This window comes from Apus apus, chromosome 5, assembly GCF_020740795.1.
Source record: "Apus apus isolate bApuApu2 chromosome 5, bApuApu2.pri.cur, whole genome shotgun sequence".
In the NCBI taxonomy this organism is placed as follows: Eukaryota; Metazoa; Chordata; class Aves; order Apodiformes; family Apodidae; genus Apus; species Apus apus.
Genome location: NC_067286.1, coordinates 3,454,028 through 3,468,307, shown reverse-complemented (window position 1 = coordinate 3,468,307; position 14,280 = coordinate 3,454,028). Strand labels below are relative to the sequence as shown.

The following is a 14,280-nucleotide window of genomic DNA, read 5'->3' as shown; positions in this document are numbered from 1 at the left end:
GTGAGGTGTGGTGAAGTGTCATTGAGTTTTAAGTTGTTCATGGATTGTCAGAAATGAAGTTGCTTTGGGGGGATTTTGCATTAGTTTGAGTTTGCCAGGTGGTGTTAAATACTCAAATTGCATGGTGGTTTGTTCTGTCAGCATCTTTAAGTGACTTGGCCAGACAAAATAGAGGAGGGCTCAGTGTGTTTAATAAGAAGATTCATTAGAGTAAGAAGGGGTTGGATTATCTCTCTTCTTTGCCATTAGCTTGTACTGTGCCATAATTGCCAACCCATTTGCTGATCATAAATGAATGGTCTTCTGCTGCTAACAGCAAGAACTTGAAAGCATCTTTCTACTGAAATGTCAGAATGAGCATGTGGCCTTGAAAAGTTTTGCTTTGAAAAGGTCTGCTAGTTAAAACTGAGATTGGGTGTGGTTTCCTGCATCATTATAGCAATGGTATTTTGTGTGTTCTTTTCAGCATCCTCCCAGTCCAGAGTACCAGTCTCATCTTATGCAGAAAATGCAGTTTGCCTTTGGCCATCACTACTTCGGCTACTTGGGGAATGTTGTGGCTCTTGCAAACATTGTTTCTATCTGTGTAAGTACAAGTTTGTTTTCTTTTTTCTCTGCTGCAAACTTCAGTTCTGTTTTTGTTCTTTAGCCTCTGTTCTGATAACCACTTTTTGTAGCACATGTCCATGTTTGGCATCCTTTAGCCATGCAAGGTCTTAGGAGAGGATACTTGTGGTTAAAAAATATATTCAGAGCTGCTTGAAAATGTCTATGCAAAGCATAAAAGACCTGTTTTGTCCTTGTGCTTAAAAATGTGTTTTGTTCAGCAGTAAAGCAGGGGACTGATAAAATAGCTCTTGTTGTTTAAGGTGGTTTTGGTGATGGATGCAGATAAGCAGCCTTCTGAAAGAGATGACTTCTTCCTGGGGGTAAGATGCAACAATTTTCTTAGTTATTGTTGTTCTTTTCAGTGTCAATAATTTTAATTATTATTCTTTTTTTGGGGGGGAGTGAAGGCTATCAACTGCTTCTTCATTCTATACTATCTGCTGGAAATGTTGCTGAAAATCTTAGCAATGGGCTTGAAAAGATACTTATCATACCCAAGCAATAGATTTGATGGACTTCTGACTGTAATTTTGCTGGTAAGAGTTTTTGTTGACTTTTCTTTTCCTGGATTTGTTGACTAGGATGATTAGGAACTGCAAGAACTGGTGGAATTGCTTTTTATTGAAAAAATACAAGCTGAGCTAAATAACACGAGCCAGTGTTGTGGTTTTCAGTGGCTTGAATGTTTTGGTGACAAATGTTAGGATCTCCTTTCTGGAAGTTAGGCTTTTATTTACAAAAAGGCTAGCTTTCTTATAAGCAGCCTTGTTAATGTTAATTGGAAACATTTTGCTTTTGGAGCAATTGCATAACAAAATCTGTTACACAGCTAAACATCACTTTGCTTTTTTAGTTAACAAAAAAAGTGGCAGAAGCTTGTTATTATTTGCTAAAAGCCTGAAACACTTATGGCAGGTGAGGCCAAGTTCATGGTTAATGTAGTTCATTGTAAATCCTTACATTTACCACTGTTGGATGATGTGTGTACATTGGATGACTTGGAGGAATATGTAGTCAAATGTGACAGCTTCAGGGCTTGAAAGTGAGTCGAATGAGCAGCTTAAAATGTTTTCTGTCAAGAAACTTAGATAATTTTTGAAACTCAGGATTACAAAAGAAGGTTTTGACATTTATTTATTTATTTTTGTTCTTCCTTAACTAAAGGTTTTGGAGATTGCAACTTTTGCTGTGTATGGATTTCCTCATCCTGGTTGGTATGTAATCTCCTGGAACTGTTGCACTTTGCTCAGTGTCTGAGGTGGCTCAGAGGAATATACACAGACATCCACACACACCTATGTCATTACACTATGATTGTCAGCCCAGTCTGTAATTTACCTAACCTAGTAGAATTTCTCACCCTCGTAGTCACTAGAAGCCATGCCATATGGATAAATGAAAGAAAATTGTTACTTTTTGTCATTAAATTTAGAGATCTGTTTAGCTGTTCTGAGGAGGATGCATTTTGATTACTTATAATCTGATTTAAAATAATATCCTCACAGATCTACACTTTCCAAAGGTGCAGGAATGGGGGTTTGGTACTACATACACAACCAGCAACTAACTTAATATGTGTCAGTATTGGATTGTTCTAAGCCTGATTATATAAATTCCTAAACAGCTGATGAAGCCCTTTTGACTCTGTATGTAGACTGAAGTCAGAGATTTTTGCTGTAAAATGTAGTAGAAAAGTTCCTATAGATTTAAACTATCTATACTGGAATAATAAGGAGTTGGTTTTTTTTATTTTTCTGAAGTTCAAGCAGTTCTTAGGTAACTATCTGTATACGTTTTGGTTATCAAAAACATAACAAATAATTGATTTGTCTCTTAAAAATTTAAAACTGTCATCACAACAAAACAGGAAAGCAAAGGACTTCTGGAAGATTTCCTGAATCTTACTTTCTGGGATGATATAAAACACACAAGCTCTTTCTTAATACATTGGCTCTCCCTAATTGTTAAAGATATTGGTTATCTTGAAATCAAGAAGTGACCATAATTTACCCTAGTATCTGTAAAGAGACCTGATAGATGTTACAGCTAGAAATAGGTTTATTTTTTAACACTTCTTGCACTGCTGTCACTCAAAAGCCTTGGTTGCCATAAGGATATGAGTTGCTAACAATCTAATGGTGTTAACTGTCCATCTAACTTGTCACCTACGAATATGATCAGTTATTTTTGCCCTTTGATTCTTGAATGTAGATGATTGTTTGCACTAAGATAGTATCTTGAAGCACCAGTAATACTTGTTAGATATGTGTCAGTCACTGCAAACATTTTATAACTCAGATGAGTCATTCTGAGTCCTGATGCTGCTGGTAAATGCTTGGTCTGTAGATGTTACATCTTCAGGACAGGACTAAGATGTTTCTATTATTCTATGCAGTGTTGACTTAGATTATTTGTTTTATTATTAGAATTGAATATATTGATGGTGCAAAGAATAATTTAGCATCTGTGTTTTTTCGTTGGCATTTTTTGTTCCCCACCACCTGTCCACCTTTTCAGCAAAGAAGCATCCAACATGCCAATGTAAAAGTCAGCTAAAACTCAGGCTGACATTTGGAATATATGAATATCACCCATGGACTGTGCATATAAGGAGTAAGGTTGGCAAGGCTGTTACCTTAGTGCTTTCTTTGAAGCCTGACTTCAGCCAAGCACATCCTCAAGGAGTAATGCACATCTTTTTGCAATTTCCTAAAGCTTCTCACTGTGGCAATATTTTTATTTTGCTTTGTTTTCTGAAAGGACCTACACTGGTACCTCCCCACCCCCGTAGCAGAAGGAAGGCCACTTACCTGAGTATTTTGGTACAAACATGCACTTTAAAGAACACTAAATACATATTTAAGAGCCCAGGATAAATAGATCACTTCTTCATCAGTTAATAGAGTTTACTGTAGCTGAAGTTCCTTCTGAGTTAATGAGTGTACTTCCTTCTGTCGATGACAGATTTTTATGTAGGATATCTCAGGCTGGAAGGGACCTCAGGAGGTGTCTAGTTCAGCTTCCTGCTCAAAGCAAGGCTGGAACAAGTTACTCAAAGCTTTTAATCCAGTTGGGTCTTGAAAACCTCCTCCGATGGAGACTTGCACAACCTCTCTGCGTAACCTGTCTTATTGTCCTTATGTTGTTCAGTTCTTCCTTATGTCTAGTGTGAGCCTCCACCCTTTCAGCTTGCACCTACTATCCCTTGCCCTTCTGCTATGCACCACTGAACAGCCTTGCCTCTGTCTTCTTGAGGACCACTTTGTTAGTATCAGGAGGCTGTTACTAGATCCTGCAGCAGTGCTCTCCAGGCTGAACAAACCCAGTTCCTGCAGCTTAGGTTTGTAGGACGTGTGCATCAGCCCCTGACTACCTTGTTGGTTCTTTGCTGATCTTGCTGCAGTTTGTCCCTTTCTTCTATTGGGCATTCCCAAACTGGATGCAGTGTTCTACTCAGTCACAGATTTTAAAAAGGATTTACATGAGTACCTACAATATTTTAATTCTATTTTTTTCCCCAAATTTTTTTCATGTGCCATGGACGACATTAACCAAAACCTGTGGGGAATTTACAACTACTTGCACCTGGTAGATTTAACTGTGTCTTTCTGTCATGGACTGTTTCTCTGATTTGTGGTTTTCTTCCATCTTTCTTAGGAGACCTGAGCTCATGGGCTTGTTATCCCTGTGGGATATGGTGCGATTGGTGAACATGTTAATTGTGTTCAGGTTCCTGCGGATCATTCCTAATATGAAGGTGTTTGTTTACCTCTCTACACTCCTGATTCCCTTGGTCACATTATAAATTTTGTTAAAGGCTTTTAGAATAATGTGTAGACTGTCCAGAGTGTTGCATAGCACCTCACAAACTCACTGTCTCTTCTGGTTTGCTCTGTTGAGCTGGCAGAAAAGTTCTGTTGATGTCATGGCAGTTGATGCTCATGTTCTGAAGTTGTCAAATGCATCCAGAAACATCTGTGCAACTTGTGTAGTGCTTCAGTTTTAATCAGATGAGTGGATTTGTACTTGAGAGTTGATAGACTAGTTTTCACTAGGTACTGTCAGAATTATGGTCATGTAAAGGGTTATTTGGGAGGAATTCCTCTTTCCACTTTACTGTATGGGTAATTCCACCAGAATACCTGTAATTGAGTTTGAAGTCACTTGGAGATATTTGATTGTTTGTTGTAATCCTGCATTTAGACTTGCTAGAAAGCTAAGCCCAAATGAATGTCAGGTGCAGAACTTGTATCTTAGTTCAATGAGACATAAATATCCATCAGTGTAATCAGAGTTCATGTCAGTGGAAAGTGTAAACTAGAAATGATGTAGATCAAGTATGAAGCAGTCAAGCTGGAGCTGTGGAGCACTTGTGATTTATTTATTTTTCCTTTCTTAGTCTTACTAGGCATATAGCTCTTTAGGTCACAGTGCCTGTGCATATTTAAACCTTATCATAATGTCTGTGTATGAAAAGGGCTGCAGCATTGTTCCTTCATATTTTAAGTGCCTCATGGAAATATCACTGTATGAAAGAGGACCTGCATTTAGATGCATCTCACTTTCCTGGTTGATATTTCTTTATCCTTTTAGTAGAATAATTTCATATGGACTGCAAGTGTGGTGAATGTCATGTATATCAAATTCTGCTTTGTTTTAGTTCATGGCTTTGGTTGTTACTACACTGCTGGATCTGGTAAAAAACTTGAGAGCTTTTGCAGGAATTCTTGTGGTAAGTCATGGTACAAGACTGTAATTTTCTTTGTTAGAGTTACTAGTATAATAAGAGTATGTATTCAACAAGTAAACAAGTTCTTTGAACAACAATCACAATTAACATTAACACTTGACTTTAAGCAGCCAGTTCTCCAGGGCATGTCTTGCAAAACTGCAGCAAAATACTGTTTATTGTTATGGGTTGTACACAATCAGTGTCTCATTTATCTGTTTCCTTTAGACGTGCCTTTAAAAGATTATTTAAAGCTTCCTCAGAGTGCTTGCCTTAGGTTAGATACTCTCAAATAAAAATTCATATGATGCTAAAAGTAGCCTAGTTTTCTTTCCTTCTGGCTTGCTTATGTTACAGTAAATAGCAAAACAACTGTTTTCTTTTTGTCAGTTGAGAAGGTGTAGAGATGGCATGTTTGGACATGATTTTAAAAAACCTCTGCCATCCTGTGTTAGGTGTGTCTGTGCAGATCATACACTCTGTAAACATGTGATTAAAGGATGCATCACCATATGTGATGTCCATTACATAAATCCTCCATTTCCCAACACTGGAGTTTCTGGCTTTGCAGTGATGTCCTGATACAGCAAATGAGTGCCTGGGTGGCTTTTTTTTTTTTTTTGTTATATGTGGGGTGGTTTTGGTTTTTTTAGGATACCTTAATTTAAGGGAATGGTTAGAGAACAAGGATTTAGTGTATTGTCTAAAATTATTTCAGTCTACATACTTAATGTGCCATTTACCCAGAATCTCTGTGTTTGTCATTACCAGTCTCTGGTTTTATCTGTAGGGGAGGGGCCTTAAGTTGCAGTCTGAAAAGGTTTATGTTGTGTTTCAAAATAAAGAAACTGGTTTGGGGAAAGCTGAGTCTAATATAATATTTTAAATGAAGCTAATGATGTAGTATAAAATAATGACTTGGTTTTGTCTTCAGTTAGTGTTAGTAAAAGCTTTTTTTCACTGAATCTAGGAGAAAGCTCCCCAGATAGTTAGTTAGATTATTCCTTGTAAATATGTGTATTGTTTTTTGGTTTCATTTAAGTCATTATTGTGTAGCGTTAACAGTTAAATATCAGCATTCTGAGACACAAAAATAGAACAGATCATAAAGTAAAATGATATAATGCATTTTAACAACTGAAAATTAAATAGAATATTTCAAAGTAAGAACAAAAAAGTAATGCAAATATTGAGGAATATTTTCTCTTTAATAGTTTCAGGCATTGTTGGTTTTGACCAAATTCCTTTAACTGTGGTACTTGTATGAATTCCATGTTAATTGCATTGTTTTCTTACTTAGTGACAGAAATATTCAAAACTAACACTTGCTTATATTCCTGCCAGGTGGTTTTCTATGCATTTGCTCTGACTGGCATAATACTATTCAATGGTGCTGTTGTTCCCTTGGGAAACAGCAGGTAACATTCTAAATATCATTACTCAGAAAGAGTCTGTTTTTCAAAAGCTTCTGCAACTTGGTACCTCTGAGTTGTGTGTGGGTTTTTTCCCTTCTTATTCTTGGAGCCACCCTTCTTTTCACATTAAATCACACAGACTTTTTTAATCTGTTACTTCTTCTGTGTATTCTTGGTGTACTGAATTTGCAGGAACACTTCCCTGTAGCTTGAGACTTTGCTGGGCTTAAATACTGTTTTTTAAACTGTTTCACTTGCTCTCTGCCCATACAAGATACTTAATTTTCTATGAGGCACTCAGAAGAATCTTGTTTTTTAAGCTTTAGGGTGTAGAAAGCTGTGCTCACATCAGCCTGTAACTCTCTTCCAGTGCTGCCAATACAACATATGATAACAACACTCTGCTGTGTGGGACCTACGAACAGCTGGAATATTGGTCCAACAACTTTGATGACTTTGCTGTGAGTATGATCCTAGGTGGAATCTGTCCCTCTTTGTCTCTCTGCTTGTCTCTTCCCCTCATTTTCTCAGGCAGAAATGTGTGGTATCAGCCACTCAACTTCTGGTTTCCTCACGTTGTTTAGGCAGCAGTGGTGACCCTCTGGGATGTGATGGTGGTGAACAACTGGCAAGTCTTTTTGGAAGCGTTTTCGAGATACTCAAGTCCGTACGTATCAGTAATAATACTGAAAAAGTCACATATAAATCTAGTTCATAAGATAACTAGGGTTTATACACACAGCACAGTTCCTACCAACTGGGAAAAAGGGTGCTGCTTACCTTTATTTTGGGTATGTAGGAAATAATATTTCATGGCTGTTCTTTAACTTGTGCAATTTGATGGTTGGTCTAGTTGGTGGATGCCATGACATCCATTTAGAAAGGACAGGAAACTGGCTTGGTAGTTGTCTTGTTCCAAAAAGGAGTGAGTGACTTAAGTGGATTATAAACAGCCTTGCAACATGTATTGGATGGGTGGTTCTCACTGTAGAGGCAATCTCACGGAAGTAAGATGTTAGTTAATTGTTGTAATTAATTTTGGGCTGGTTCTCTTTTTCCTGTGAGCGAACATTTTTTTCTAGACTTAAAACCTTGGGCATATTTTTCATTTGTATTTAATTGCTTTATGAGAATATTTGAATGGACTGGGTGGCCTCTGGGTTGAGCTGTTCCAGTGATCCTAGGATGGTTAACCCAGCATGTGGAATGCTCTTCTACAGGCTGTTCTGTGTGATAAATGTTTAATGTGGTTTGGTGAAGACTGGACAAGTCATGAAAGAGAAATCCATTGGGTTCTGCAAATAATGGAAGCTACCTCTAGCTCAAGAAATCTCTGAAGTGAAAATTATTGGAGATTGAGGGAGCAATTAGGGGCAGTATCATAGGTATTTTGACATGATTTTGTAGTCTTTCCTGTGCTTCCACTTTTGAGGATACTAGTCTAGATGAATCTTTTGCTGTGATCAGTACAACTTCTACTAGGATGCTTTTCTGTCTCCTCAGAGTTTTATTAGGCATGGTAAGTGGAGGGAAGCAAATCTACTTGGTTAACTTAATGAAAAGATAAGGTGTCATGTGTGGGGTTTGTGTTTTTTGTTTGTTTTTAATTATTGTTTGGTTTTAATTTTTTGCTTCCAGCCCTCCTTTTACATTAATAAAGCAATAGTAATATCTTTCAAGGAAAAATGTGATTTCACAGCTCTCTTTGGTCACTTTCAGACTAAGGTTATTTACCACTTACTTTACTTATTGTCTGTTAATCTGATCTGCAGGTGGGCAAAGATCTATTTTGTAGCCTGGTGGTTGATCTCCTCTGTCATCTGGGTTAATCTCTTTGTAGCTTTACTTCTAGAGGTAAGGAAGTCTGTTTCTTTGGGTTTAGAGCTTGAAGACATGTTCTGGTGTGTGTGGGAAATGAATAGAACCCTGACAAGTTTTTGGGAAAAATGTGTTGGCTTTGTGTGTGTGTACTTGTTTTCCTCCTCTCTCTCCTTTCCTTGAGATGCTGAGGAAGCATATTTTTTTTTCCTGGACAGTTTTTGTTTTAATGTGCAATTTTGTCCCAAATGCAGTTGCATTTCATTTTATTGTCCTGTTTCCTCCTACCCCAATTTGAATTATTACTCTTAATCAGTTCCTCAGTAGAAGAGTAGAACGGATGACTTATTTTGAAGAGAACATTCTCAAGAGTTTCTTAAAGCAGCTGTGGAAATGTAGGTAGCTAAGCAATGCCATGAGGAACATGTGGATCAGCTGGTTTCTCATGTATTCATACTTCTCTGCAAAGCCAAATACCTTTTGAGTTTTCAGTGGTGGAGGGCATGTTCATCATAGCCATCTACTCCAGGTTAATCATCGTAGACTCCTCTTGTAAGTAATGGAAGAACCTGAGAACCTGTAGAGGGCACTTCACCCCATGTTAAAACCTGTGAAAACTTTTTGGAGATGCACTTTGTTGACTGCATGGAGAACTAAATTTACTAGCCTAGGCAGAATGGTGAACTTTTAGACAGAAACCTAGGTATGAGTCTCGTGCTGAACCTCAGTCTTACCTGAGCCTTTTAGAAAAGAGTTTCTGTTCTAGCTGGAGGCTAATCCTGTGAAGTCATCTAGCTGCTGCTTCCACAGGGTTGTGGCCCAAGTTTCCTGTAAGGGCCAAGATGTAGCATTCTGTAGTAGGAGAGCAGGATGTCACTCCCCCTTTACTTGGCTCTCGTGAGACCCCACCTGGAGTACTGTGTCCAATTCTGGAGCCCCCAGCATAAGAAGGACATGAAGTTCATGGAGCAAGTCCAGAGAAGGGCATGAAAAGATGATCAAAGAGCTGGAGCAGAGACAAGCCGAGAGAGTTTGGGCTGTTCAACCTGGAGAAGAGAAGGCTCCGAGGAGACCTTATAGCACCTTCCAGTATATGAAGGGGCTCCAGGAAAGCTGGGGAGGGGCTTTTTACAAGGGCTTGTAGTGAGAGGACAAGGGGTAATGGATCAAAACCGGAAGAGGGGAGATTTAGGTTAGACATTAGGAAGAAATTCTTTAGTGTGAGGGTGGGGAGACACTGGAACAGGTTGCCCAGGGAGGTTGTGGAAGCCCCATCCCTGTGTTCAAGGCCAGATTGGATGGGGTCCTGAGCAAGCTGGTCTAGTGAGAGGTGTCCCTGCCCATGCAGGGGGGGTTGGAACTAGATGATCTTTAAGGTCCCTTCCAACTCAAACCAACTCAAACCATTCTATGATTCTATTATTTTTCTTCCTTTTTTTTTTTTCTTTTTTTTTTCTTCTTCTGGGTTGTCTTCTGCTCTAGTGTTCTTTCAGTGTGTGATGAGGAAGTTACTTCATTCCTGAACAAATAAGTTTGAATAATGTCCTGACCTGCAGCCAATGAATGTCAAAACAATCTAGTTACCTAAGTATCGATACCCAGATACTGCTTTGTCAGAGTAAGTCAGAATGGATAAGGGGACATGAGAAAACCAGAGGTTGAGTTTCACTTGTGATGCCTAGACTATGAGTATGTGTATATATTGTTGGGTTTTTAAAGTGGAAAAAATTCAAAGCAGGTGAACTCTGCAGGTAGTTCACACAGTCATCTTGGGGAGGCAGTCCTTGCTAGGAGTGGAAGGCAGCAGGGCTGTCCTCTGCTTTACTGTTCTTTCAGTGTGTGATGAGAAAGTTACTTCCTTCCTGAGCAACAGGCTTAAATAGTGACCTGCAGCCAGTAAATGTTCAGATGCCTAAATAAATCACTGCTCTGCCACTCTGTGTTAAAAACAAGCTTCACCCTCCTCCCAGACCTTACCCCCAAGCACACTGAGCTGATAGAACCTCTTTACTGATGTCACTAGAAGCAGCCTTTAATTTTTCTCCTTCCTTTCATGTTCCAGAACTTTATTCACAAGTGGGACCGTCGCTGTCACCGAGAACCTCTTTCAGATATCGAATACCAGAGGACAGTTGAGCTCATGTTCAGGTGAGCTGAACTTGACAATCCATCTGAGTTTCTTATATTCACCTGTTTTAAAGAAAGTGTGCTGGCTGCAAGAGGATAGCAGCAAACTGTTTCGTATGTTAGCTTGGAGAAATTCAGTAAATGCTGTAGCTAGGCCTGCTTGAAGCTGACTTGTTAGCCTGACCTTTGCATGCTTTCTACCTTGGGCCTGGGGTGGGGTCTGTGCTGAGAGGGAGAAGAAAAGGGAAGATTAGGAAAGTGATGCATGTTCTTGGCTTATTAGGAAATTGTGGGTGGTGAGTCGATACTTGATCGTGCACAAGTGGAACTTCTGGTGCACACTGGATATTCAATAGTAGCATTGGGAGCATGTTCTCATTTGGGACTTTCTTCAGGCAAACAAATCTACTGACCTTCAGTTGTATTGTACTGTGTGCAGGAAATTGCTTCTCTGCTTCTTGTGGGAAAACAGCTGCTGGTTTCTGTGACACATCTGTAAAGGATGGATCACTTGCAAGTAGATGCATCTTTAGGGAGCATCAACTTATTATAACTTTAATTCCTTGTTTCATTCTCGAAACAAGCACATGTTACATCTCAGTGTATGCATTGCAAAAACAAATGCTGAGAAGTTCCCTTTGCTGCCCCTAACAACTCATGCTTTTCCTTTGTAGAGATGTTTTGGAAGAACCTACAGAGGAAGAGTTGATGGAAAAACTACATCAGCATCCACACCTGCAGTTGTGTAGGTGATTGATGGGAAGGACTGATCTATTTAGACCTCTGTTTTCTTGAGGTTGTCAGCTGGAAGAAACTGAATGGATTTTCTGTGAGGTGCTGTCAGGAGAGAGGCTTGTAGGACAGTACGTGAGGTTTTGCTTGGCAATTCTCTGCAGAAAGAGGGTTTTTTATTTTTGGTTCATATCTTTTTTTTATTGAAAAAGATTTGAATCGTGCTAGTTTGACTTGATTTTAAGTTGCAATTTTAGAGGAATATTGCAGCTGTCATTTTTATAAATTGTTGATATCAGAATGTTTTATTTTCTTGTTTTGTTGGTTTTTTTTTTTTTTTAGAAGGGAAAGTGTGTTTCAAATGACAGTGCACTTTAAAACATGAACTTTGTAACCACTATGCCTGCTATTTTTTTTCAGCACAAGAAAGTGGCACTGCCTTTTCTGGTAGGTGAGTGTGGTGAGGGCTGTGCCCTGCAATTCACAAATGGATTAGGCAGGACCAGAACAAAATCCTTAATCTTTTTTGTAGTGAGAGTTGAAACACTATTTTTTATCGAGATGTGACACCAGCATGATTTAGCAAATTTTCAGGTGTTAATCACTTCAGAACACAATCAATTTCAACATAGTACCAGGGAGTGCCTACCTTGCACATCCTCTCTGTTGCTTTGTGCTGATGGTTGCTGGTTGCATCATGCTGCTGGTTTTCGGAGCAGTTAGAACCTTGAATGGAGCAATTGCACTTGTGGTTTTCAATGTGGTAAAACTGAGCTCTCCTTTAGAGTAAATATTCTCATGTTGCTTTTTAGTGAACCTCTTCCTTTTACTTTCTTCCAAGTCCTGTTCTACACTGTATCATATTCCATGGAAAAGCTGAGGGGACTGAACTTTGAACGGAATGTAGCACCGTGATCACTGCAAGTCTTTAAATTATGGGGAGGGGAAAAAAAAGTTGAAGGGGATGATCAAAGTGCTTAGCAGTTCAAATTTTTATTCACGTCCATGGGAATTGAAAGTGCTCAACCAGTATTGCGAGATCACATTCTTTTATGGCTTAATGACCACATACTGTAGAGCACTAGCTTTGCCTGCATTATACTTTTTGGGCAAATAACTTTGTCAACAAATCTAAAGGGGAGAATTAGCAGTAAGCCATGGCCATGGGCTTTTCATTAGCCCTCACTATTCCTCTAAAAAAGATGGTTTAGTTTAAATCTTTGTCACGTAACTAGTAAATCATCATGAAGTATAGAATCAATACCAACTACTATTTTCATAAAAGTGAAATTACCCTTTGGCATCCTTGCCTTGTTGTGGAGACACTTCTCCCCCAAACAGACATTATTACAATCATCTCTTCACTGACAAAAACTTGAGAAAATTAGCTGGCCATAAAACACTGCCATGATTTATAATTTATTGGATTGTTTTTCAGATGACAAAACATTTTTGAAAAGTGCCAAGCAGTCATCCTCTATATTTTTCCTCTTTTTTTCATTATTTTTCTTTTCTCTTCCCTGCATAAGGGAAAGGATCTGGGATGATGGTGCATTTGAGCTCAAAAGTATTTCTGAATTATTGGTTTACTGTTTAGAAGCTGCATAGTCATTCTTGTCTCTTTCTGTATTGTTTGATTATATCTTCCTTGTGCTGTGGGACAAAATATGTTGTAGCTTGTGTGTGTGTAGAACATATCTGACCTGAGCTCTGAGCCATTGCTGCAATCCCTTACTTTTGTAATCTTGCCTCTTAAACTGTGCTCTTGTCAGTGTTGAGTCTTGTGTCTCTGTTCCAGACTAATCCACCCAGAAACTCACTTGCACTGGTTTCAGTGACATTACCATGCTTATTTTCAGTCACGCACTGAGAACACACATCATAGCAAGTACGTGAAGGCATCAGCACACAGCTTTTCTAGATTTGGGTTGTTTGGATTTTTTTGCATGGTTTTATTCCAGGGTGATTTTTGCTCCTTCTAGCATGATGTAATCACTGCCACCAATTTATTTGCACTTAATAACAGAGATTGAATACCCTATTTTACCTTTTTACTCTATTTTTCTTTCCCCCTGCTCTTCTGAACACTTGGAGAAGTGGCCTTTCCCAAAAAGGAAATGACTGGTTCTTACCTGTCTGCAAGTTTACTTTCTATTTGCCTCTTAAGGTTGGTTGGTTGTGGGTTGTTTTTTGTTTTTTTTGTGTTTGTTTGTTTGTTTGTTTTGCCATTACATTCCACTACAATCTACCAAAGCGACACAAATTGGTGTGGGATTATCATAAACATCCATTGTGCAGTTGTTGCATCTGGACAAATGTGAAGAAGGCTTTTGTGATGGGAATATTCTTAGTCTTGTTCTTGTTCCACATTTGTGTAATTGACTGAAAACATAACTAGAATTTAACATGAAGTCGTCATGCCTGATGCCACTTGTCCTGGAAGATGTAAATAATCACAAGTCTTATGCAATAATGTATAGATCATGAAAATGAATGTATGTACCTGGGTAAAATTTGATGTTTCCATTATTAAAAAGGTTACCTCTCTCAAAATACGAAAATAACTGTGGCATGGAAATGATTCTTGTGGTTTGTTTTTCCCTTCCCCCTTCTACTGGTTTCTGTTGTGCTCAGCATCTGTGCTCCCATTATCTTTCCTAGTTGGAGGCTGGGCCCGTGGAAGAGTTTACATGCAGATGGGACATAACTGGTTGCAAAATGCAGGTCCTAAAGTATTCTGCTTTGTTATTCTCCAGTTCTAGAGGCACATATCATCTGTAGGTACTGCTTCATTTTTAAGGTGAAACTTCATTGAAACTGAGCACTGAGGCTGTGGCAAAGCTCCCTCTT

General features: G+C 38.8%; 1 protein-coding gene across 2 annotated transcripts in view; it reads left to right on the top strand.

Annotated features, from left to right (window-relative positions):
* The window catches only part of TPCN2 (two pore segment channel 2), a 28,920-nt gene extending 14,926 nt beyond the window's left edge, over positions 1-13,994 (top strand). For both annotated transcript variants that reach the window (XM_051621400.1, XM_051621399.1), the window contains 12 exons: positions 467-586; positions 870-929; positions 1,017-1,145; positions 1,774-1,823; positions 4,267-4,366; positions 5,270-5,341; positions 6,683-6,756; positions 7,124-7,214; positions 7,338-7,420; positions 8,526-8,607; positions 10,634-10,719; positions 11,373-13,994. In XM_051621400.1, the coding sequence (XP_051477360.1) occupies positions 467-586; positions 870-929; positions 1,017-1,145; positions 1,774-1,823; positions 4,267-4,366; positions 5,270-5,341; positions 6,683-6,756; positions 7,124-7,214; positions 7,338-7,420; positions 8,526-8,607; positions 10,634-10,719; positions 11,373-11,451 (1,026 nt within the window). In that variant the 3' untranslated portion in view covers positions 11,452-13,994. The remainder of the gene's footprint in view (positions 1-466; positions 587-869; positions 930-1,016; positions 1,146-1,773; positions 1,824-4,266; positions 4,367-5,269; positions 5,342-6,682; positions 6,757-7,123; positions 7,215-7,337; positions 7,421-8,525; positions 8,608-10,633; positions 10,720-11,372) is intronic.
* Positions 13,995-14,280: the final 286 nt, after the last annotated feature.